At 39.8% G+C, this 25655-nt stretch overlaps 1 protein-coding gene across 1 annotated transcript; it reads right to left on the reverse strand.

Moving 5' to 3' along the window:
- Positions 1-5359: 5359 nt before the first annotated feature.
- On the reverse strand, positions 5360-24382 carry LOC130475348 (haloacid dehalogenase-like hydrolase domain-containing 5). The gene is made up of 8 exons (XM_056847109.1): positions 24350-24382; positions 22113-22322; positions 21308-21420; positions 14130-14223; positions 9202-9235; positions 8265-8439; positions 7347-7535; positions 5360-5810 (listed from the first exon to the last, which is right to left on the reverse strand). Exons 1-8 carry the CDS (start codon positions 24380-24382, stop codon positions 5396-5398), a joined length of 1263 nt encoding a protein of 420 aa, XP_056703087.1. The 3' UTR covers positions 5360-5395.
- Between the last annotated feature and the right edge of the window lie 1273 nt (positions 24383-25655).

Raw genomic sequence — 25655 nt, forward strand, 5'->3', positions numbered from 1 at the left:
TGTAAAATAAGTAGTACCAGCAGAATATCATCTTTATACTAATAGTGAAGTCGGCCAAGTCTGAGGATACTTAAACCCGGTGACTGGAACTGTGAACAGGCAAGATAGATCCTTCTATAAACCTGAAAAGGGTCCTAGGTTTGCAGAAAAATCTGAAATCCAGAAAAAAACACATTGGAAGATTAAAAAAAAACTAAAATGATGAAAAAACTGTAACTAAAAACAGGATTCCTTCGGTGGCTCTTGCTAGGCAACCACAGTATTCCAGACTTGGTTTGTGTCAGTACAAGTCAAGGGGGAGGTGGCACCCTTTACGGGGTTCTTATAGCCTTTAGGGGGGGACTCATTGGGGCCAGGCAGGGCAGCAATCTTTGGGCAACTTGCTATCACCTGACTCGCATGATTCCCCCAGGCCTGGCTGCTTGCTACTGTTCAACAGCAGCGACCCCACAAAACCAGTATTGTGCAGTCATTAGAGTTTCAGACTACGATATGGGAGACCAAGGTTTGAATCCTCACTCTGCTGTGGAAACTCGCTAGGTGACTTTGGGCCAGTCACACATTGAGCCTAACCCATCTCACAAGGTTATTGTGACGATAAAATGGAGGAGAGCAGAATGATGTAAGCTGCTTTGGGTCCCCATTCCAGAGAAAGGAGTGGTAGAAATGAAATAAACAATAAATATAGCTGAAGATGGGAGATAAAAGGTTGGCGAATGGCTAAGGATAGAATGGGACAGGGAAAGGACATGGGAGTTGCCAGGAGGAAGATTCAGGGGAAAGTGAGGTGCCCCCCAACCATACAAATGGGCCTGGCCCAGTGACCAACACTGCTGTGGGGGGGGGGGGGGAGGGAAAGACAGATAAGCAGATAAAGGTAGGTTGGCTGTTGGGTGGGAAAGAGAGAAGTAAGCATGAAAAAGGAAGAGGATACAGGGGCTTTTAGGGAAGGGAAAGAGGAAATAGTGGGGGGAGGGAATGAGATGCCCCCCACAAGCTCTTGAGGGTTGCACTTGTATTTCCTACGTAAGATACCCATTGCACCCAGTGCATGGTTGTTCTTTGCTTAAGCGAGTAAAATAAAAAATGTTGAGTGTTGTACCAATGACATTACTATTCACCCACCTCAGCTAGCCTTTGGTTTTTTGTTTCCTGCTTAATATGCCACTATTAGCTGCCTGACCCTCCCTTTCTCTATGCAACTTGATGTTCATCAGCTAGCTCTAAATACCCCTGAACTCCTTGTCTACCCATTCCCTAAGCCAGTAACTTCCATCCTGTAGCATCAGGCTCTCCAGCTTTCCTACATCCTTGGCAGATCCTGAGCAGCAAAGGCATATGTGCCTTAAGAGCTGGAATCGATTTATGTCCTGATTTTAAGACTCACTTTAAAGCAGCTGCCGGGGGCTCCAAGTTTGATTGGCACAGCGGTGCTGCAGATCATAAGGCCCCTATTCTATTACCCAATCTAGATTGCACCACAGAATTGCTTTTAGTCCCATGGGAGGAAGTACAGGCATGATTCTGATAGAAGTCAGGGTGCAGTTTAGGCTAGGAAAATGGTGCAGAAAGAAAATGTTAAAATCTCCTCCACTCTGATCTAATTTTGAGGAAATTCCCTGCAATTAAGTTCTAAGCAAGGAGATCCAGTCGCTAGCCACCCATGTTACACCTCTTTTGTCCTCTTTACCACCAAAGACTGAACCACTTCCTCTGCTCAACCCCTTCCCTAAGCCATACATATAGTCAATATACCACCCTTTAAATAAACCTCTTTGCAGTGACTGGGGAGGGGCACTTCAAGGCTACCCGCTGGCAGAGTTCCTAAAGCAACTGCAGAAGGATGACAACGTCTAGTCCAAGAAAGCACAACTAGGAACGAAGGGGTTTGTGGTGCTTCCCTTTCCACTCTCTGAACAAGGGATCTGAAAGACATTTAGGGGTTAGGGGCAACTATCAACTTCTAGACAACCTCTGACCCCAATTTGCAGCCTAAGGTTGGGCCTTGAGCCTAGCTTATTACTTCCTGCCTTGGAAAGCACATACTGTATGTGCCACAGCCATTCAAGTATTATTATAGTTGTCAGCTCTGCATTAAACAAGTTCTGCATTAAACAAGACACTTGCCTTGTTTGAAGTCTGTTCTTCAAAACTGGAAAGATCCTGTCTGCAGGGGTTCTTTAAATTTAAAAAGTAGTTTCTAAGAATTCCAAAAAGAGGCAGCAAAAAAGTGTCTTGGAACACAAAATGAAACAATACAAAAATTAAAAATAAGTAATAAAAAGATGGTTACATTTCAGAAACCACAAAATGCAATACTTACATATAAATCCATGACATCCCCATGGATATGAATGTTGGATATGCCTCTACATACACAACAATGTCCTGTACACCTTTTGAATTTTCATCACTGTACAACTTGTGATTCTCTGATATGTCTGTTCTGTTTGTTGGTGTTCAAGTTGCAACTCTTGAACACATACCTTTATGTATGGATTGTATTTTGCTGGTCTTGGACTGTATTAAATACATTTATTCATAAATAAATGTATTTATTTACATACCTTTATTCATATACTTTCTAGTGCTTTGCATTATTTCACTCTCTATCTAAAACACAAAAACAAAAAGTTCAATAGCACTGAAGTGAAGAGCACTCAGACTTGAACTGTTTGATAAAGAACTTCGTCAGTTCTGATATTTCAGAGCTCCTGACCTTTGTAAACATTTGTCATAAGAACCGCTCTAACTGATCTGTAAGCACACGCTGTAGACTTTGTACTGTAAGCACACACTGTAACATAATAAGTGTGTGTAAAGTGCCCTCAAGTCGCAGCCGACTTATGGTGACCCCTTTTGGGGTTTTCATGGCAAGAGACTAACAGAGGTGGTTTGCCAGTGCCTTCCTCTGCACAGCAACCCTGGTATTCCTTGGTGGTCTCCCATCCAAATACTAACCAGGGCTGACTCTGCTTAGCTTCTGAGATCTGACGAATTCAGGATAGTCTGGGCCATCCAGGTCAGGGAGCTGTAACATAATAGCTCAGCTTAAATACCATGCTAGGACTTCTGTGACACTCCACCATGACATGCTTCTTGAAACATGCAGCTGAGGCACTTACCTCAAGCTGCCAATTGCGACTGGGGGGCTGCGGTTCCCAGGAAATGAGGGCCACCACCAGGACCACATGTTCCCAGCCACATGGCTGGGCGTTTCTCGCCTGCACCCATGTGATGACCAGCCTATTGCTGGCAGGGGCCGGTTGTTGTGGGGACGGCACCTGATGATGACACCCCGCCCCCCTTTTGGCTTTAAAAGGCCCCTTCACCCAGCCATGCGGCCTTGTTGCTTCTCAGCAACAGACCCACCCTTCCTATAATTTTATGTTTTATTATTTTTTTTGTCACAGCTTGGCAGTTTTGGGCATTGAGCCGGATCCAATTTGGGGAAGATATATCTGCATGTCTGCCTTCCATTTTTGGGGACCCCCATAAGGGGTCTTGGGGTGGAGTTCTACCATGGATGCCCAGCTTGGGGGCTGTCATGTGGCTCCACTCCCAAGTGGAGACAGAACTACTCAGAAATGTACATCCTAGTGGAACCAGTGGTTTCGTCACTCCGGTTGCCTCCCACACTCGGGTTCAGGGAACGTTCATTGGCCAACAGGGTGGTTGCCTGATGCCTAGATCCATGCCCTGTGCCTTGCCAATGCTCCCATATGCTGTAACCAATAAAGCTGTGGACTTTTTGTTCCCATTTCATTGTATTGTGTTTCACTTCTTCCTGAGGGAACCGCTTATGCCCCTAGGACCGCAGTGCCAGTTTACATGGCAACAAGCAATTGTGAAGGTGTCCAGCAAAAGTGATTGGGGCCCCCATAAAAGCACTATTTATACCTGACACTGCTTTTTGTGACCCTGGAAAGTTAATCAGTAAAGGCAGTGGTAAAGTTAACAGGCACTGTCCATCCTGTTAGTAATAAGGACATTGGAGTTACTAACAGCAGGTATTTTAATGTTATATACTGGGCAGACTGTATATAAACTCCACCACACAAGTAGCATGTTCGCAACATCTAAATTCACAAAAGTATCAACACCAAAGTGTTTTTAAAAATAACTACAAGTAGTTGTAGCTTTCAAATGGACAGTTCTTCAGATTTCAGTCTAGATCATGTGAGTAAGGTGGCTGGATTTTTGTTTTGAATGCTTCCTAGCATCTGGCACTGGGCAGAAATCTGATTTTGTCTAAAAAGCCTCCTGCTGTTGAGGAACCCAAAAAATTTTCTCGCTCAAAACATCACCTTTCCAAGCGTGTCGTAAGTAAACACATAAAATACAGGTCTACTTAAAAAACAAAGTATTTCACCATATTGGCTCCTTGGTTCAACAGACGGCTCTATAAAAGTGGTATCACACCAATAAGTTACGTCATTGTTTAAAAGTTTACATCCATAGGGCAAGGCCATTAAAAACCAAATTTGTGATACTTAGGCAGGACATGACTCATTACAACATTTAAACAAGCGTGTATAAATGCCATTCTGGTTTGGCGTTTCAGGTTCACGCGCCTATCAAGCACATTCCACAGTTCAGTGCTGGAGGAACACCATAACCATAAATAATAAAACTTCAGAGTATTTACAACTTTAAGACTTAGACAAAGGGCAAAGCCTACTACAAAGTCTTCCAAGGATCTCTTTAACATGAATGGAATTTGAGTGCAAGCTCACATGTTCTCGCTCAAAACCCATTCCCATCAATGGAGCTGCATCAACTCAACTTTCCATCTAATGAATTATGCTCAGGGACTATTTCATGAGACTCTTCAATTCAGTTAGTGCTTCAAGTCAGCCAAGCTCTAACAGAAATCCAAAAGGAGGGTTCCAGCCATATCGCTTACAGGCTACCCTCTGAGTGCAAACCCAGTGCCCCACATCTTCTTTCCATGTGGGAAACAGACCCACAGAATGAAATGAAGGGCATTACAGATGGAAACAGCAGCAAGGGAAAGCACAATTCTGGTTATTTCTTATGAGTTAACCTTTCAATTTAAACAATAGAGAGTGTTCACTGCACTCTATCTAAAGCATACTTGTCGTCACTTTCTCTGCTTCCCCAAACACTGGACATTCTTCTTTTTTCTATGCAGAGTTCTAGAATTTGACCCTAAGCTATGCTGTCAATCTGTAACACAGCAACAGCCAGTAGAAGTTCATCAGAACATGCAGATTCAACTAGATAGTAAGGAAAGTGCTGTTAGAACACACAGGAGTGTATTTTTTAATGTTACATGTAAAAAAATAAACACATTACCGTATTTATTGTGTGATGCTAAGCACCTCTGTTTTTCCCCTCCTTTTTAAAGGAGAAAACCATGTTAAGGAAGTTATTAGGGAGTCCTGTGATTTTCATTTGGTGGAAAGTTCTCTAGTTGGAAGATTAGGTCAACAGCAGCATCAACATCTGGCACAACATGATCAGGTTCTACTAAAGCAGGATCAAACCTGAAATCTCGATGCCCATGGAACACAGTCTCGGTTATGCTCTCCTTGGTATCAGAGGGCACCTCTGTGTGAGGGTTGGAAACCCCAGTGCAAACAAGGACAGACCTGCAGCTGGTAGCAGTAGCAGACGCCAATTCGCTTTCCCAAGGGTTATCAATTTCATCTTCCTGAGAAACTGTAGTGGATCCTGTGCCACCTGCTGCTTTGGCCTGGACACGTGCCTTGGAACCTCTTCTGGAGTTCTCTTCAAGGTAGCGGTTGTAAAGATTAGCACCATAGATATCTGTCATTAAGTTATCCCTAGAAAACCAGATAAGCAACATCAGGATTAGCATATATGGAGTGTACAGACAATGTTTTTGCTTAAAGCATCTCACTAAGCATGCAGCTAAAACAGCAGGCTATTGGAACGAGATAGTGGCAATTAGAATTTGGAGATGTGGTACTTCATGATTGCATACACACACTGCATAATGTAGCATAATGGACTTGATGCGAACACACATCTAAGCCTCTTTCCTGAATCTCTCGTTTGTCTTCAAGTAACTCTGAAGACCCAAGCTGTAAAACAGATTTCTTATTAACTTTGGGAAATGCTAGGAAATTTCAACCTCTTTAACAGAATATTTGTAAAGTATACCTCAGAAAGAGCTATACTATACAATCAACAGGCATAAATTTCAATATTTAGAAAGTGTTAGTACATTATACTTTCACAAGGACCTGGTGTCTTGTGTCCCCCACCCCCCCGACCCAAATACATGTCTCAGCTTTAAACCAACACAAGTCAGGATTGTTTTACTGAACATATGAAGCGACCTTATAACAAAATTAGACCATCTCCCTCCGTACTGGCTACTCTGATTGGCAGCATCCTTCCAGGAAAGAGAGAGAAAGTCTTTTGCAGCACGTCCCCCTCTTTACAAGACAGTCACACAAGCAAAGAACCTGACACGGCAACATTCACATTTGAGAGCTTTTTAAACCATTATGGGTGTGAAGAAAGTCCAAAATCCACATGGAAGAGACTGAAGATCGAGAGGCTGGATGGTGGGAGAAAGGTGGAGGATTTCTGCCGCTAAGTGCAGCTCTCCTTAATCCTTCTCCTACGGGCTACACCTCCACCATTCTCAGCTCAGAAGGGGTGTAGTCAGAGTATAAGAATGGAAAAGCAAATCAAACTAATACAGCCTCATGTTTGATGGTTACTAACATACGGATGATTAACCAAGTGACTCTGTGACACCCATTCCAAGCTAATAGTGTTTGCTGCCCTGAGCCCAGCCTTGGCTGGGGATAGAAGGTGGGATACAAATCGAATAACAAAATAAGATATAAAGCTAGTCTGTACAATTTGGCCCATAAGCTGTCAAAACTATAGAACAGCACATCATCAGAGCTAACTGCAGATGGCAGGAGGAGATGTGGTTTCTAGTGAGTGATTGCTGAAAGAGGGGGTTCTAAATTTGCAGACATTGTATAGCTATATCCACACAAGTATTCAGCAGATTGCTTCACTAATTGCTTCACTATGCCTGCAAAATGCCCAAGAGCATTGGTAGCAGACAGCTGGTCACACTGCCAGATTAGATTGCACTATTTTCAGGGGACCACAAAAATAATCCCCTCAAACATCTGGGCTATCCTCCTCTACATTTTGCAGCAAACTGTGGAGGAACAAAAGCCAGCATTATTAAATCCTTTAACTCAGTATGAGCAGCCTACATGAAACACTAACCCTTCCTCTCCTGACAAATAGGGAGCGAAAGCTCTGGCTGGTTCTTCCATAGTAGTCTGTGCTATAAAACAAACGGTCTCTTCTACAATAGGACTTACCCAATGGCATACAAAGTCCGAATAGGCTTTTCCCATTGCTTTGCGGCTGCTTGTGTTCTGATCAGGTACTCTGCATAGTGATAGGTCACTTCACTAGGCTTTCCGATTAAAGCCTCATATCTCAATTCTTTGCCAGTGATCTTTTTGTAAATGTTTTCCAAGCAAACCATGAATGTTCCATGACCAAACCTGAGGAACACAGAAATAAAATGTGGACAGTGTGAAGGAATCGCAGAACAAAACATGTAATCTGTTCAGATTCTACTTCCTCAGTGAGCTTCCTAATTACATTTCACCTCCTACATTCTGTATTTCATGGCTGATGATGTTTTTCATACCATAAAAGGCCTGCCGAGTCAAGAGCCACTGCACTGCATCTGAGAAGTGTCCATGAAAGCTTGCACTAGAATAAAATGCCACAAATGTCTTGAAGATGCCACACAACACTTGTTTATTTTGACAGGCTGTGATAGCAGCGAGGAAGAAGGTCTAGGCAGTCATTTTTACATTACTGGATTCATTCAATTAACACGGAGGATACTAAATGTATCTATACATCTCTTGATTAGACAGAGGACAATAATTGCTTTGAAAAGTTTTTTGAGCATATAAAGTACATATAAGGCACTTTCCCATATGCTGAATAATGCACTTTCAATGCACTTTGCAGCTGAATTTTACTGTGTGAAACGGCAAAATCCACTTGCAAAGAATCATTAAAGTGAATTGAAAGTGCATTATTCACTATGTGTGAAAGCACCAATAGCCTTCATTTTTTAAGTTATTTTAAATAAGTGATTTCTAAATTGTCTTTCAAATGAAGGTTCCTGAAGAATAACCATTCTCCTGACTTTTGCTACCTATAAAATGTATAAAATGTGCCCTGTCCTGATTACACTTGCATATACTTGCCACTACCTTGGAGACTGGGCTTCAGCCAACCACATCAGATCCACATTACAAGCCAGCACAGGTATATGTGGGTATGGTGAAGGTGAATATGGATTCCCAGGATAGCCGCTTGTCAGAAGGACATCTATTATCAACTGCAGATTGGTCTCCCACCTGACTGGTTCACCAAACAAAACAATTGCTGTAAGACAATGAAAGCAATTAATACACCCACATGCTAACTGTACACAAGGCAATTCTGCCCAGCTATACACTATTTTGAAATGGTACAAAGCTTGAAATAAGTGGCAGACCACCAACTAATAACTTTTTATACACACGCTATGCATGTCCAAACAGGCAAATGAGATTAAAATTAAGTTTAGTATTTAAGAAGGTGCTCATTAAACACTTTAAACTGCCACAGAGGATGTCGGGTTTTACACTGGTTTAAAAAGTTTTGATCTTAACTGAATCATTCCTTGACACGGGGAAATGTTAGCATACTTAAACATATGTATTGGTTTGCTGAGCACAAAATACAGTTTTGACTGGGTTGGATTATGTATCTGTTGTTTCTCCTAGTGTTACTCTTAGTAACTCTTTTTGGCTATGCTGTTATCTAGAAAATGAGTGACGTGCTTATTGAAGTTGGGTGCTGGATCTCTCTTCCTGCTTCTTATATGGGAAAGGGAATGCAAAGGCAAGAGTCTGGGTAAACTGGAAAGAGCACACTTGGCTTTGAATGGAGTACAGCACAGTAAATTAAAACCAGCTACTATAAGGCAACATTAGGCACCAAAAGAAGGTGTACTACATGCAATGAGTATTCTCCACATACAGATCCAGGAAAATTAAGGTTCGTCAGAACCTTTAGCATTATCAGATGGTTTTAAAGAGCCAAATGTTAATTCTAATTCACTTTGGAAAAATCAGAGCATATGTTATCAAAGAGCATACTGACCCTCAATCTTGGGAAGTTCCACAGCAGGTGCATGCTGCCATGAAAAAACAAAACAAGACAGCTTAAGTAAGAAAGGCATCCTATACGGGCACTGGTAGGAAATCCAATCAATAGCTTTCTTTGGTTCTAATAGCAGTATCTTCTGAAATTCTTGGAATGTCTTGTTTTTAAACAATCAAAAGCTCTCTCTTATATTAGAAAGAACACACTTTACATCCTCTATACATGCACCCCCAAAGCCGCAGTCCTTTAAATGTACTTGTTCCCTTGTATTGTACATAGCTCCCATGCAGCAGAAGTAGACCATATAATGTCTGAAGGAGAAAAAAATGGGAAAAAGCACCCCTACACAGTCTCACAAAGTAGTGAAAAAAAGCAAGGGAGAAAATATGTAGAAGCATCCATGACACATTTTACACATAGAAATCCAAACAGCTGATATCCCACTTTTGCAGCCTCTCAGTCATTTTGCCTCGTGGAAATAGATGCTTCTGTACAGTTTGGGAAGCAGAAATTAATGTTCCATGCAGCCTGAAATCTGGTCCTCTATCTAACATAAGCAGCTCTTAAAAGGCCATTTCATCGAAACCAGTGGCCCTAAACCTTCTTCACCGATAGTACTCACTCCTATTAAATTCCATTACATATGCACATCTGTCATGTTAGAGGAGCGGATGATCACAAAGCTCCTCATACCATTTGTGAGGCTATTTTTAAATTCTGAGATAGCACAGAATATCTCAGATCCTATCTTTGCTGCCTGTTTTCCTGAAAAATTAAAAGACCCGCTTCTTAGAGGATCTGATTGTTCAGCCTTGCTGCATATATAGATGTTATTAGGCAGTGGAAGAGGCACAAGCCACACAATTCTTTATTGATGGCATAAGAGACCTTGCTTCAATTGAGAAATTAACTCTTTCATAAAGTTATACAAACCAAACTTTATGCTAAATTGCACCTATATCTTCTATAAATTGAGAACTTTCTTTTATGCATAAATTTCTTGTCATATCATAAATCATTCTAGGTTGACCTTTTAAAGACTAATTTTTATTTAAAGTATATTATAATAAAATGCTGTGAGAGCCAATGTGGTATAGTGGCTAAAGTGGTGGGCTAGGATCAGGGAAACCCAAGTTCGAATCCCCACTCTGCCATGGAAACTTGCTGGGTGACATTGAGCTAGTCACACACTCAACTCTGGCAAGTATTTGGATGGGAGACCTCCAAGGAATGCCAGGGGTGTGGCGCAGAGGTAGACAATGGCAAAGAGAGAGCTCTTGGTAACTTAAAAACAAGACATGCTAAGAATTTCAGAAGATTCAAGGCAAACGTCTCTTGCCTTGAAAACCCTACATACAGGGTAACCATAAGTCAGATGTGACTTGATAGAAAATAAAATGCTTTGAACTTTTTATACTTGGTCAGTCTTATGTGGGGTCATACTATTCTTCTTTGAGATAACTTTGTTAAAATAATGCATAAAAATAAATTATAATTGCAGTGACCAATACTTCTCGGAGAAGGGATGCTATTTCCAAGGCACATAATTTCTAGTGCAAGTGCTTGCAAAATGAGCTGCCTCTCCAGAATGAATAGGCCCTTATCCCCATGACAGATTCAATGCACTCTTCCAGCCCATTCCTGAGAGGGGGGTAGATCCACAGCGGCCAGGAGTGGCGCAGCCTCCACAGAGGCTTCCTGGCTGCCAAAAGTAAAATAAAAACCATTTCTAAAACAAAAAAGAGAAAATGGCCCCATAAAGCAAAGCGAGGCCACACCACCAAAAAGGTGGCATAGGCACGCCGCTGCTTGAGGGGACGTTCCCAGATCCAAATGGGTTAGGAAGCTGCCTAAAGGCAGCTCCGCCCCCAGGAACGCCTCCCTCACACCGGCACAGGCTCCCACTTCTGGGATTTCACTGCTGGTGTAGCAGCACTGGCGGTGGAGCCCTGTGCAGGGGTGTGGCTTCCTGGTGCTGGGGTAGGTGCCACTTTACTCCGTGATAAGGTGGCACCTATGGTGGCAAGGAGTCACGCTGACTCCTAAAGAGCTTCGGCAACCTCTTCAGAATTGCAGCCTTTGTCTACAAAAAAATACAGGTAACTAGCAACTTAATCTTACATCTACCCATACACTAGTCTCCCAAGTCCTTTCCTACTGACTGGATATCTAGCTTGGATGAATACAGTGCTCCTGCCCTATATGCCCTTTTTCCTCCCATAACACTTGGGCAGTTCTGTCCCTGCAGTTCTTGGAAACAATACCTCATGTTTACCCAGTGCTCTATTGGTTGTTGCCCTAAACTATTCCAAGATCAGTAAATATTGAGTAATCCTGCAGAGGACTGAATGTATAACCTTTTAAATGCTGTGGACAATATAAAAAGCAAGCAATTAAATTTCCCTTTTATTAATCTGTATAACCATCTCTTTAAATGGCTGGCATTTAAGCTAGGTGTATATTTTAAATCAACCTGACCTGGTTAATCCAGGCTAGCCTGATCTCGTCAGATCTCGGAAGCTAAACAGGGTGAGCCCTAGTTCATACTTGGATGGGAGACCACCAAGGAAGTCCAAGGTTGCTATGCAGAGGCAGGCAATGGCAAACCAACTCTGAATGTCTCTTGCCTGGAAAACCCTACAGGGTCACCATAATTTGGCTGTGACTTTACAGCACTTTCCACCACCACATTTTAAATCAGTTCAATATAACAAGAATACTTGAACAACAGTCAAAGATAGGAATTTTTACTTTGTGAGACAGTATTATACTTCCTCATTGCCGATGTTTGGCACAAGGTTTTAAATGTACTTTTAACTCTCCTTACTGGCCACTCAAATAATCAAGGTGATTTAGCAAGAAGAACACAACACTGCACAGTATGAAGAGTACAAAAACAGAACAATTTTGAAAGTCAGACCCACCAATATAAATTCTATAATCCATTAGAAAGCCTGATCTGACAAAGTGTCCCATCCAACCACAGCTAAAAGCACAGTTTGAACTTGACTCATAAAAATCAGGAGAAAAATCAACATTCCAGCAACCCTTCAAAGTGGAAATGTGAAGTCACAGCAAAATTCAGAAAACAGACAAGGAATTTTCTTCCGTTTTTCCAAAGGAACACGGAGAGGTTTTGTGTAACGCTGGGGGGAAAGAACCTTCTATGAAATATTTTCTTTTTGAAATGAGTGAAATGATTTTTCAAAGACATAATGCATAGCATCAAATTTTAATGTAGGACAATCTACTACAGCATTCAATAATAATTCCTTTGTATACTATAGACATATTCAACACATATTCAAGGATATGTTTACTGTTTAAATGTGAATAATTTTGGCAACAATGTGCTATAATGCATTTAACAATAAAACATCTTTAAACAACTCAGTGTTTTGTTATGAAGTTTCGCATGATATCAAAATATGCTATTGGTCCTATTCTGAGTAGAGAAGGCTGTTTCTGTCTTAATAATACACGTATCCCCCCCCCAAAATTTGTTTACAAATCTCAGCTTGCATTTTCTCAAATGGAAAAAATTAAGATACATGTATGAAGATATAGTCATGCACAGCAGTTTTCAACTCCCTCAAGTATTGGATGTGTTTGCAAATTCCATAAATATGATAAATTGCACAATTTTAAATGCGAAATTATAAAAATGATACATGTTTCTGTTAAAGAAGTAAAATAATTTAGGTTTTACCGCAAAGTATTGCTTACATTTTAATTTACCCCAAAATTTCTATTTTTAAAAATACAGTCTTTTCCGTGATTCCAAAATTGCCTGAAATTTTACACCTCTTGTTGGTGCTGCGACTAAAAAGACCCTTTCAGTACTGCCAATTATACTTCCACTGGAAGGAACAAACATAGCAAGGCTCCAGAAAATGAACTGTAGAATGGTGAAAGGTGGGGTGGTGTTATATGGAAAGACCTAGTTCCTGAGGCAAGCTGAATCCAGGCTATTCGGGGCTTTGAAGATAAAGAGCAATGTTTGAATTGGTCCAGGAAACTAATCATATCACCACAGTTTTGAACTATCTACATATTTTGCATTTTGGACTAGCCTCAGTTTCCAGACAGTTTCAATTTCTTATAGAGCACTGTAGAGGTCCGCAGACATAACTGTGACCTGATCTTTCCTGTCAAGGAAAGGGCACAGTTGGCAATCACTGGTAAAAAAAAAAGTGCTCTTGAGAAATATCATCACTTATGATTTCAAGAGCCTTTCCACAGTGTGAACCTATGCCTTCAAGGTCCGTGAAATCCTGACTAGCAGAGGCTGACCATCTAATCTTTAATCAGTTACATCCACAGCCAACAGCACCTCCATCTTGTCTGGACTAAGCTCAAGTTTACTGAGGCCATCCTGTACTTCACAGGCCTCATACACAGGATCAAAATCTTAACTGCTTCTCTAGATTCAGACAGAAATATGATAAAGAAGCAAGAGTCATTCACATATTGGTGGGATGTTATCCAGAAATTCTGAGAAAGGTCCCCCAGTGGCTTGAACCACACAGTGTACAAGTTGTAACTCTACAGAATTTCATAAGGTATGAGCCACAGAATAGAGCAGCAGCCTCCAAAACATCCTTTTCTTTCCCTGTCAAGTCGTAGCTGACTTATGGTGACCCCATAGGGTTTTCAAGGCAAGAGACGTTCAGAGGTGGTTTCCAAACCTAATCCAGCAAAGTGATCCAGCAGGATATCATGGCTGACAATATTCAAAGCCAATGACAGGGTTGGATCCAGTGCAGCATTTCCATGGGTTCCATTAGCTACCAGTTCTGCACGGATTCCAAAATCAGTAACTATGGAATCTGATTGGTCCAAAACACCAGATAGGCTACTTTAAATCAAAGTCATCACAAAAAAATGTTTTAAGGTAAATGCTGAGCAGTCAACATTATACTCACCAAAGTTTTAGGTCTTCTGTCGTGGTCAACCATGTCCAATAAAGGATAGATTTCCCGCAGCCTGTCAATTGTAATAAGCTGACGAAATCCAAGACTGAGAAAATATTTGTTAAGGACAGCAATGGTCATATGTTTAATTTAAATGCACTTGTTTTCCTCCGTAAAACAAACCAGTCAAATTTAAATTTACATTAACTATATAAGAACAAGGGTTTTCCTCACTTTCTGGAAGAACATGTAAAGGGAAATAATGGTGAACAGCTTCAGACCTACATCCTTAGATGTAGAGACTCATCCTGTTCTTATATGGTAAGTTAATTCTGACAGTTGGCTTAGGCATTTTTTAAAGTATTAAAAGCTTGAAAGGCAGATAAAAACACACATTCAAGGCAGTTAACTCTGGAACCCAAACCAGGGTCCCACAAATGTAAAATACTTTCCTTATTTACATCTGAGCAGATGTTTACTTTTAGTGTGAAAGAATGTCCTCCAAGTGTTTAATATCAGGAAACAATATAATAAATCAGTTAATCATTGTTCAGACCAAGTAGGGATTCATTAGCCTCAGAACTGATATAAACAAACCATTTGAAAGACAAGAAAGTTCATTTGTAAGGTAAATTTCATATTCATCAATGAATGTTTGCTCCATTCTGCAAAATTAACCAAATCAGACTTTTGCAGTTGATTTAATTAGAAAACATTGGGAAAATTGCAAATGCAGTAGGAACACCGATTAATTTCTGGCAATTTTTTACAGTGGCATTCTCCAGAGCCACTTGGAAGTTGTTTTACCAACATTAGATTTTTGTCAGAAGTATAATAGCTTTCAAGAACCAGTTCATTATTAACATTTTGCATATTTACACTCCAATGTGAAATATATTTAATTTGAATAAATTACATTTATTTCCAAGAGTAACAGAGTCATTATCAGCAGTGTCTCAGATTAATGCACAAAATGTACACATGGGTTACCAAAGACATGTCTTTCTAATACAGATAACATTTAGAAGTTCTTCCACTAAATGAAATATAACCTTTATTTACTAATCCTAAACATTTTTGTAAAGATGTTACTTATTGGAAACGTTTAGTGAAGAACTTGTATTTGACAAGATAACTAGGCAGGTTCACCAGTAACTTTTATGGAAATGGTAAACCTCTTTTTTAAATTATTATTATTTCTTTTTATACAAGTTTCTAATATATTACTTATTCAACAAACATTGTTTGTATATCGTACTTTTCTCATTCCCTTCCCACCCCTTCCATCCCCCTCCCTATCCCCGCTCCTTCTCCTTGTAATTTTTAGTCTCTTAACCCCAGCCACAGGCACAAAGTCTGGATCTTCCACCGAATATCTTTTCTTCCTTCCATTGATATCCACTCTAAGTAGGTCTTCCATTTACTCCTGATTTCCCTGTTCTTATCTTCCCATGAAGTCTTCTAACGCAACATCTCGACGATATCCTACTGTATAAATTCAAACAAATAGTTGTGCCAGATTTCCATAGTCCATTTGCTTTTATCCTTCCAACCCAGAGCTATTACTGCTTTGCTTGCTAATAACATAGCCTTGAATGTGGCTTGATCCCTCTTGTTTACCGCCAAGTTCCCTGTTATACTCATTAACATCTATGGTTAAGGGTACTTTACATATTCTCCTTATAATTTTTACTATTTGTGTCCAAAAATCCCTAACCTCTGGGCATTCCCACCACATGTGGGAGAACCATCCTTTAGATTGTCTACAATGCCAACACATGGGGCTTAGTCCCGGAATCATATTCGCTAATTGCGCTGGTGTTTTATACCATTTTGTAAAAAAATTATGTTCCAACTCATTAAATTTAATCACTTTAATTTCCTCTAATCCTTTCATAATTTTACCTGCTGTGTTTTCTGATATCTGACCTTCCTTACTACAAGTTTTTTGTAAATATGATATTGTCTTATCTTTGATATAATTTTCCTATAAATTTTTCCTGCTAATCCTAGTTTTGATTTTTGCATTTCTTTATATATTTCTTTCATTGGTTCCTCTGACCATATTTCCCCTTTATCATTGATTATTTTAACCCTTCTGTAGAGGCCTGTTGTTTTTAACCAATATTGCTTGCCTATCTCTTCTACTATCTCCTGTAAAGGTTTTAGGGTTCCTCCTCTGTACATATCTCCCAGTCTATAATATCCTTTTGACCTTAGGATTTCCCACCATTTACATTCCCTCGTTTCGGTGTGCATAGTCTCTAGCGGCGCCCATCTTGAAGTCCTTCCTAGCCATAAAGGTTGCCACTTACTCCATACCTCTAGTGCTGAGCATCTGGGCCCTATGGTTAATTTTAAATTTTTACTTATAACTTTTGAGAAAATACCAAATCTTCCTATGTCACTATTGATCTTGTTTTCAAATCTAACCCATTTCTGGTCGCTTTCTTCCCCTATCTCTAATAATGACTTTAATTGGAAGGCGGCATAGTAGCTATTCAAATCAGGGACTCCCCAACCCAATTCTGATCTGTGGCTATATACCAATCTTTTTTTAATTCATTTTTTGCTATCAAATATCCACCCTCTTATCATTCTATTCCAGTGTTCTATTTTTTGGGAACTAATTCCTAATGGTATCGTCTGAAATAAATACGTTAACTTAGGCACCCAGAACATTTTAGTACTTCTAATTCTAGAAGAGATTCCTAAGGTTTTATTTCTCCACCTTTTCATATCCTTCTCTATCTTCCTCCATACGTTATTATAATTGACCTCTGATATTCTATTAATATTCTTTTGTAATACTATACCTAAGTATTTAAACTTTTTAGCTCCCATTCCTATATTTGTAATTTTATTTATCTCTTTTTTTTCATCCTTGTTCACATTGAGATATATAATTTCTGATTTAGCCATATTGACTCTTAACCCTGAACAACTTTCAAAGTCTTCTAATATAATCTTTATTTCTTTTATCCCTTCTTTAGGGTTTGTCATAATAACTATAATGTCGTCAGCAAATAAATTAATTTTCATTTATTCGTCCTTCATTTTATAGCCTTTTATCCTTGCACTATTTCTTATCCTTTCTGCTAGCTGTTCTATCGCTATGATAAATAAGAGCAGTGAAAGCCGTGACGAACTCCTCTCTGAATCTGAAAAGATTGCGAGTGATCACTGTTAACCTTCACCACTGCTGTTCCATCCCTATATATCTCCTGAATTGCATTTAGATAATTACTTCCTATTCCGTACTTGCGCATAACCTGCCACAGGTACTCTTGGGAAAGAGTGTCAAAGGCTTTGAATACATCCAGTTTTAGGAGGCCCAATTTTTTTCATTGGCCATGGTGCAGGATGTTAATTATATTTCTAATAGGGTGTGCTATATTCCTGTCTTTTACAAATCCATACTGGTCCTCTTATTATATTTGGGATAACCCTCTTTAGTCTATTTGCCAATATTTTTGCGAATATTTTATAGTCTTGGTTAAGAAGACTTACAGGTCTATATGACCCTACCTCTTCAGGGTCTTTCTGTGGTTTTAAAATCACTATTATTTCTGTTTGTCTCCATGAATCTGGAGCTTTCTTACCCTTCAAGACTTCATTAAACACCGACTGAAGTTCTGGGGCTAGGATTTCTGCCATTTCCTTGCAAAATTCGCCTGTAAACCCATCTAGACCTGGTGATTTGCCTTTTTCCAATTCTTTAATTACGTCTCTTATCTCTTGCAATGTGATATCCTCTTCCAATTTAGCTTTCTCAGACTCCTTCAATATTGAGTTAATGTCTTCTTCAAAACCTACTGTATCCCTCTTCTTATATAAATTTTTGTAAAAAGACTCAAACGCCTCCGTAATTTCTTTAGGGTTTTGTGATGTTTGGTTATTAACTTTTATACTTTTGACCCTTTGTTTTTCCTTTCTATTTTTCAGATAATTAGCCAGTCTTTTTGCTGAGTTTATGCTATTTCTTTGGAATTCATTCCTCACCATAACTTCCCTTTTCCATATTGTTGCTAAATCTAAAGCCTCTGTTTTTTAAGTTCCGAAATTTGTCTCTGTACACTGGGGTTGTATCTGTTCATTTGTTTACTTTGTAACCTTTCCAATTCCTGGATTTTAAATTGTCTTTTTGTGTACCACTCTCTTTTTATAATTCTTTCTTTTTTTATGCAATACCCCCTTATCACCGCCTTTGCAACGTCCCATAAGATGTTGGTGGTGACCGTCCCTCTGTTTTCCTCAAAATACAGCCTTATCTGCTCTTTCATATATTGTCTATCCTCTTCCTTAACCATTAATAGATTATTGTACCTCCAGTGTCTTTTTTTTTTTTGTTCTTGGTTTATTACTGTTTCAATACTTATTGGAGCATGGTCAGATACCCAGATTGGGTGAGTTATAATTCCTTTTATGTTCATGTCGCTACTCTTTCCTAGGATTATATAATCTATACTTGATGCTGTTTTATGTCTACTAGATATGTGAGTGGGTTTGGGTTGTAAGCCCATAAATTCATGCGCCTCTTTCAGACCCCATTTTCCCAAATTAATTGTTTTATCTTTTGTAATATTGATATTAAGATCCCCTGCTATAATAATTTCCCCCTCTGAATATTGTTTGGTTTTTTAAAAAATTCTACGTAAGAACTTCTTTTGCCCTTTATTCGGGGCATAAATATTTACTATTGTATACCTCTTACCTTCCAATTTAAATTTAACTAATAAGTATTTACAGTCTCTATCTTTTATTTTTCCACTTCCTCCACTTTATATTTCTTATGAATCAAGACTGCTACCCCTTTGACCTTAGTATCACTTCTAGCTTCTGCTAATGTCACCCAGGCCATATCCTTTAAAAGCGGATTATCATTTTTTTTCTTGTGTGTTTCCTGGAGGCATATTACATCAGTCTTTTGGTCACTTGCCAGTTTAGATATTCTGTATCTCTTAAGATCTGAAGTTAATCCATTGACATTCAGTGTCAGTAATCTTATTAACCTATCCATATTCCTTATTATTTTGGGTCTTAAGGCTCCATGGCTGAGGGTATTTTATATAGTTTGCTAACCCACCCCTTCCCTTTCCCGTCCCCCACTGTGGTAGAGAAGCCATTTGGGGATAAAAAGACATCCCCTCTCTCCACCTCATGGAGTGCACGCATCCCTTCCCTCTCCTAAACGCTCTTAAATATTATACATTAGCTCAATTAACATTTGTATACTTCCCTTTTAGGTAGTTCCACTTTGTGAGTCTGTCCTAGGACGTTTTTCAGCTCTTCCTGACCCTCCTTCCTCAGGGTCCTCTTCAAATTCTGCTTCTTCTTCCATTTCTTGCTCACTCATATCTTCTGTATCAATTCCCAACTGTTTTAGTAGTTCTTTCACTTCAGAGGTATTGCGTGCCATGAGCCTCTTTCCATCTTTGAAGATAATTATTGAGGATGGGTAACCCCATGTGAATTTTATATTATTTACATGCAGCTTTTGGGCATAGGGACGCATTAAATTCTTTTTCTTGCGAGTCTCTTGGCAAAAGTCCTGTCTCACTCATACTCTTCTCCCTCTGAAGCACAGGTCCTTGTTCTTTTTCAGTTCTTTATATACTTGTTGTTGAAGTTTTTCTCTTGAGAATTTGATTATAACATCAGGGGGGGCTCCCCCCTCCCTCTTCTTTGCAAGCGGTGTGCTCATTCTATTTCTTCTGGTTGTAACTTGACTCCATTATCTGCAAGCCACTCCTTAAGAGTCCCGTCTAAACTCTTGGCAGAAACATCTTCAGAAAACCCTGCCAAAATTAAATCAGCCCTTCTGTTGCGGTCAGAGAGTTCATTAATTTGCCGGGTTAAGTGAGCAATCTTCTGCTCATTTTCTGTTGCAAGTTCTTTTGCAGAAGAAGCTATTTGCTTAATCCCTGCTAACTCCTTTCCCACATTAGCGATGTCGTCCCGTATAGACTTAATTTCTTCGCTCATTTTATTTTGAAATGCTAACACTGTGTTATGAAGAGCAGTTATTTGCTCTGATAGTTCCTTGATATTCTTTGCCATCTTTAGAAGCTGATTAGGGGAGTTAATGAGTAAGCTGTTTGCAGCCACAAGGCGTTCCCACATAGAAGAGCTATAAATAAAGCAGTCTTACCGATGTTGAAATTCCAAATTTTATCTGCTGTGCTTCTCTTAGTTTTTCTCCCCTCTTATCTTGTTGTATATGCTAGAACTCGCTTATTTACATTCTTTTTGAGCTATAAATTCTTTAGTTCAAAGGAGAGCTCGGAGTACAGCGTCCGTCTTGGTTTAGCGCATGCGTACACCCCCTTGAAATGGTAAACTTCTATCACCTCCAACTAAAAGTCAGACTTACACTGGGACACTTTAAAAAAATTCCTGCACATAGCAAACACGGAAGGCTAGACTAGAACCCCTCTCCCCAACATATAGTATTCTAGTCAGAATTTTTTGTATTACAGAGAAAAAGTCTGGATTCAAGCATTCTGAAAGAAGATACACTCCAAGTATACAGAAAAAGTGTTGCATTTGTTTTTTTAAAAGTCCCACAACTACCATGTGGGAACCATAGATGTTCATGAATACTGTCTCTATGCAACAAAAGTAGTGTACAGGAGGAAACTTTTAGGCGCTGGGTCAAGTGTAAGGCTGAGGGAGGGGTGGGGGAAAAAGAATGACCTCAGGAATATTGAGCCCCATTTCCTGCCAACCAGGACATCCCTCAAGAGATCACAGAAAGAATTGCTCAGGAAAAAATCATCACTGAATTTCTTGTACATGAAGTCAGTGATGTCTGTTTAAAAGAACGTCACAGAGAAGAGATGGTGGTAAGACAGGAAAGGGAAGAATATGGAGGTGGAAATCACTGTTTGAACTGCAAAAGTGACTGTACATCGTCCAAACCAAATCCCCCACTCCAATAGCTTAAGCAATTAAAGAGCAATGGGAACAAACTCTTGCTTTCAGACTTGATACTATTATGGTGACTAGACAACTGAGCTACAAATTATGGGCGAGGGGATGAATAGGGAGAGCACAAAGAGGAATAATTCCCCCTTCTTTGCACTGCATTTCTCCACCTCTGTGGAATTTGACAGGACTTCCACTTGAGATGTACTAACGTAATCACAGTTGAAGGCAGACATTCACTATAAGCATTTTTCAAAGGATACTGCTTAGCAATGTCAAGAAGTGGTCCTTGTCCAGACACAAGAACACATTTGTCATGATAACGTTTGAACATCCGTAATGGGCTGTGAGACATGATGACTTGGTCTTGAGAAATCTAGTCGAGCAAGAACAGAAAAATCAATTGTTATTATCCGTACCTTCGCTTTTTACCCTATTCTATTTTCCTAAGGATAACACTGCAAAATGAGTTATTTTCACATTTTAATAAAAAGGCAGACAAGAGGTTACAATTGCCTTTTGTCCTTATCTTTCCTATTCAGTTTCAAAGGAGGTTCACAGGCAAGAAAAGAAAAACAACGAGAACACAGCTCCATTAGGTATAAAGGTCTCGTGTACAACTGATACCATTAAAACATTACGCCGATGGATGGAGAGTTCTCAACATCTGCACTAACCCCTCCAAAAAAAAAAACCTCTTAAAAATGACTTGTACTTCTGTTAAGAACTGTAAAGTGTAACTAAAGTTTAAAAGGTTATGAAAACTACAAAACTTACTATATACAAATAATGCAAACTATTATTTCATTTTACATGCCGTCGCAAAAAGATCAAAAGCTTTACTACCTTTACTCCTTGCACACTTCACTTCAGGAGCAGCAGAGGTAGCTCTCTGCTATGGAGCTCGATCTTCTTGAGCTTGTTGCTTATTGAAAAAAACAATGGAATTGCACAAAAGCATGAGAAGCGAGCCCTGCAGTGGAGGACTGCCTCTGCAGTGCCTGCAATGAAGTGTACCTGGAGCAAAGGTATAGGATCCAAGGCAACAGATCTTACAAAGTTACTTACTGGCACTCCCAGAATATGCGATAGCTGGTCTGCTTTCTTCTGTCGAAGGCAGTTTCCTGCATTAGTGACAAATACAACAGGAACCAAGAACTGTTTCTGAGAATTAAGCAGTTTTTGAAAGGCTTTCCTTGCAACAGGAATCGGCGTCTTTCCTCGTACCAATACCCCGTCAATATCAAACAGAAAGCCAAAGGGAGGCTGCATGTTGCCCTGTAATAAAGAGGGGGAAAGCAGGACTCATTAACTAATACACCCATCATTGCACTAACTCGAGTAAATAAGTATCACATTCATACCCATCAATAATTCTTCCTCAGGATGTAGCGACAGTTTTAAAGCCCAAAGCTTCAACTCTGGTTATCAATATTTTCAGTTACATTCACTATACACCCTTTGTTTAATCTCTGCATGCATACAAATGACGACATTCCTCCTAAAGCTAGTTCTCACTTTTCTTGGAGTGGGCATAGTTGACAAGGAAGCAATGCAAGAGCTCCCTCCAATTCAACCATTTTTTCCAATTCAACTCTACTTGTAGAGATACCATATGATGACAAAACAGAAAAGTTTTTTTATTGATAACAATGAGCTGATTTGTTATATTTGAATTTATTTAATTAGTTATACATTTTGTATTTCTATATGGTGCAAAATTATTGTCCAACCTTTGCTTAAGGATGGAGAGTCATTATAAATTTAAGCGAACAGCAAAAGGGTAATCAATGAATGTTTGCCAGCATGCTTACAAGGCTTTTAGTACTAAAAAACTGAAAAATGAAAATTTCTGCTGTGTATGTAAATACCAGCTTTTCCCCCTACTAGAGAACAAATCACACAATGATTTCTCCATTTCTTTCCTGTTGCAATTCATGACAGAAGGCTTTTATGAAAAATGAATGTCCTCGCCATATTACATTACATACTTAGGCAAGAAAACATGAGCAAACTGAGGTGTCATGCGTCTCAGTAGCTGCAATCCTATCTATAAAGCCTATTTTACTCCACAGGCATTGCTTCTGTATAAATATGTATGGGATTGGGCTGTTAAGTTTATTGTTTTAAGGAGAAACTACTGAACTCAAGGAATCCATATCCTGAAGGTTTATCTTCCTTTACTAGCCTGAGACTGGTCTTCATTATTACAAAAGCAAAGCAAATAAAACAAGTACTAGGACCAGCACATTTTGACAGACTCTGGTATAAGAACTGGTGTGGTATTAAAAATTGTTGGGCTCCACCCCACAAAAACCTTTCCTCCATACAACACTAAGTCCATCTTCATTGGTGAAGGCCAACAAAAGTTTTCATTTTGCAGAGTACACTTGTTGAAAAGATGCTTGGTGCATCAGCTTTCTGTCAGAAAAGGACAAACTCCTTTTACACCAACATGCTGGGGGTATCAGGGTCAGCATTCGTTCATTAAAAAAAAAAAACACCTAGCAAGTTTCTCCACAATCACATAAGTACAGAAAGATGAGTGCAAATCAACCTGTACACATGGGGAATCTGCAGCCATTTTCCTTTTTTTTTTTTTTTACCAAGAAAGTTCAGTTTATTTCAACAGACTTTTAGGCAACAAATACAATGACCTTTTCCAAACATGATGCATGACTGACAGAGTGTCATACATGGAGAAACAATGTTCTGATGTCAAAAAACCAGTTCTTGCAGAATGGAAACAAACCCCTTCACTGCCCCCCACCCTCTTGAAGAAGCTGCATTTCTTCCCATCAAATATTTTAAGGGCAGCTCCAGGAAAGCCCCAGCACTCACACACCAAGGAGCCCCACCACAGCCCCAGCGACTGTGCTGCTTCCCCTGCTTTGGAGTGAGTTCCTGAGCTTCCCTTTGGTCACCACTTCTTGAGACAAAATTTACAGCATCCCAAACTTTCTGGTTTAACATCTCAAGCATTATGTTCTTAAATTCATTTTTAAATGTTTTTTTAAAGCAAACACTGATGTAGCCCTTGTAAACATGTGATGAAATTGAAAGCCACAGTTCCTGCAGCCGTTTTCCATGTTCACAGGCGCACTTTTTCATTTCCTGGGATCTCATGATTTTTTCCCCCAGCATGTGTCCCAGGAACATAGTTGCTTGGAGTAACCTGGCAGTAAAGTAGCCCACTGTATCTGATGAATGTCAAGACTGCTTTGGATCATAACAGCGAACTTACACAATCAAGGCACTGAGAAAAAGCTACCTTAAATAAACAATCATGCCTTAATCTTGTTTACTTGTGTGATGTTTCCCAGTTTCTTCTGCACCATGCCTACATATGCATCGGTGCTCACTTGTCCACAGGGTCACTGCTGATACTGTTTACACATGGATAGTCCTCTCAGTTTAACAAGAAGAAAATGACCAATTCAGGTATTGCTATATTTCTGATAGGGCAGGGCAAGAAAGGGAAGCTTGCAACCTCCTTGCAAGAATTCAAAAACAAAACAGTAAGAGCACTGTTCCTAGACTTGTGAAGAACCCAGCAGTTTGGGGTCTGAACGCTCATGCTTGAGAACATTTGGCTGCAACGTTGAGAAACAACTGACATGCCCGCCAATTACTACAGGTGTAAACACATCCTGAACTGACTTTAGGATTAGTTTGCACATCTAAACAAAAGTCAGAGCTGAAACAAGTCAGAGATGGCTATTACAAAACAACCAGTTGCATAAATAAGCCATTAACCATTTCGAGCTTCAGCAGGCCTTACAGGTACTGGGTTTTTCTCTCTGGCATGGGTTCAAGCCATTCAGGAACACTCCTCCCCACCCCCTTAAAATGCAAAAGCAACTGCACTTGAAAAAAAGGGGGGGGAGTCTTTTAAAGTGATCACAAAAGAAAGTGAGCTGGTACTCTAAAATGGTTAGATCAAGAACAATGGTTTAAACCAGTCAACTAAAAAGTGCCCCCAATTAATCAGTCAGAAAAGATTAAAAATATATTTTTTTTCACTACAAGAACTTATGAAAACTTTATAGAGCCAGTGCCTATAAGATAATTCACAGTGGGTAGCCGTGTTAGTCTGTCTGCAGTAGTAGAAAAGAGCAAGAGTCCAGTAGCATCTTAAAGACTAACAAAAATATTTTCTGGCAGGATAGGAGCTTTCCGGAGCCACAGATCCTGAAAAAGTGAGCTGTGGCTCACGAAAGCTCATCCCCTGCCAGAAAATATTTTTGTTAGTCTTTAAGATGCTACTGGACTCCTGCCCTTTTCCACTAGTGCCTATAAGAGAAAGAACGGGGAATAAGATGAGGCACAAACATGCGAAGAACAAAACCACCTAAGTTTTCAGAACTAACTTTTATCCCCTTTTGCCAACTATCTAATTCTGATTTAATTGGACGGCAACTCCAGCCTTGAACGACCACAGCAAAACATACTCATTAGAGAGCTCGGAGGCTAGTTGCAGGCGGCCCTTCTCTCCCTCCGACCCAGCATCAAGAGGGGCAAACCTCGAGGCTGAGCCCTGGCTCCCATCGCTTCACGCCGCATCCCGAAGCCTCCCTCGTCCCAGAGGCGTCAGGTCTCGACGGCCCGGGT

Source organism: Euleptes europaea, chromosome 1, assembly GCF_029931775.1.
Source record: "Euleptes europaea isolate rEulEur1 chromosome 1, rEulEur1.hap1, whole genome shotgun sequence".
In the NCBI taxonomy this organism is placed as follows: Eukaryota; Metazoa; Chordata; class Lepidosauria; order Squamata; family Sphaerodactylidae; genus Euleptes; species Euleptes europaea.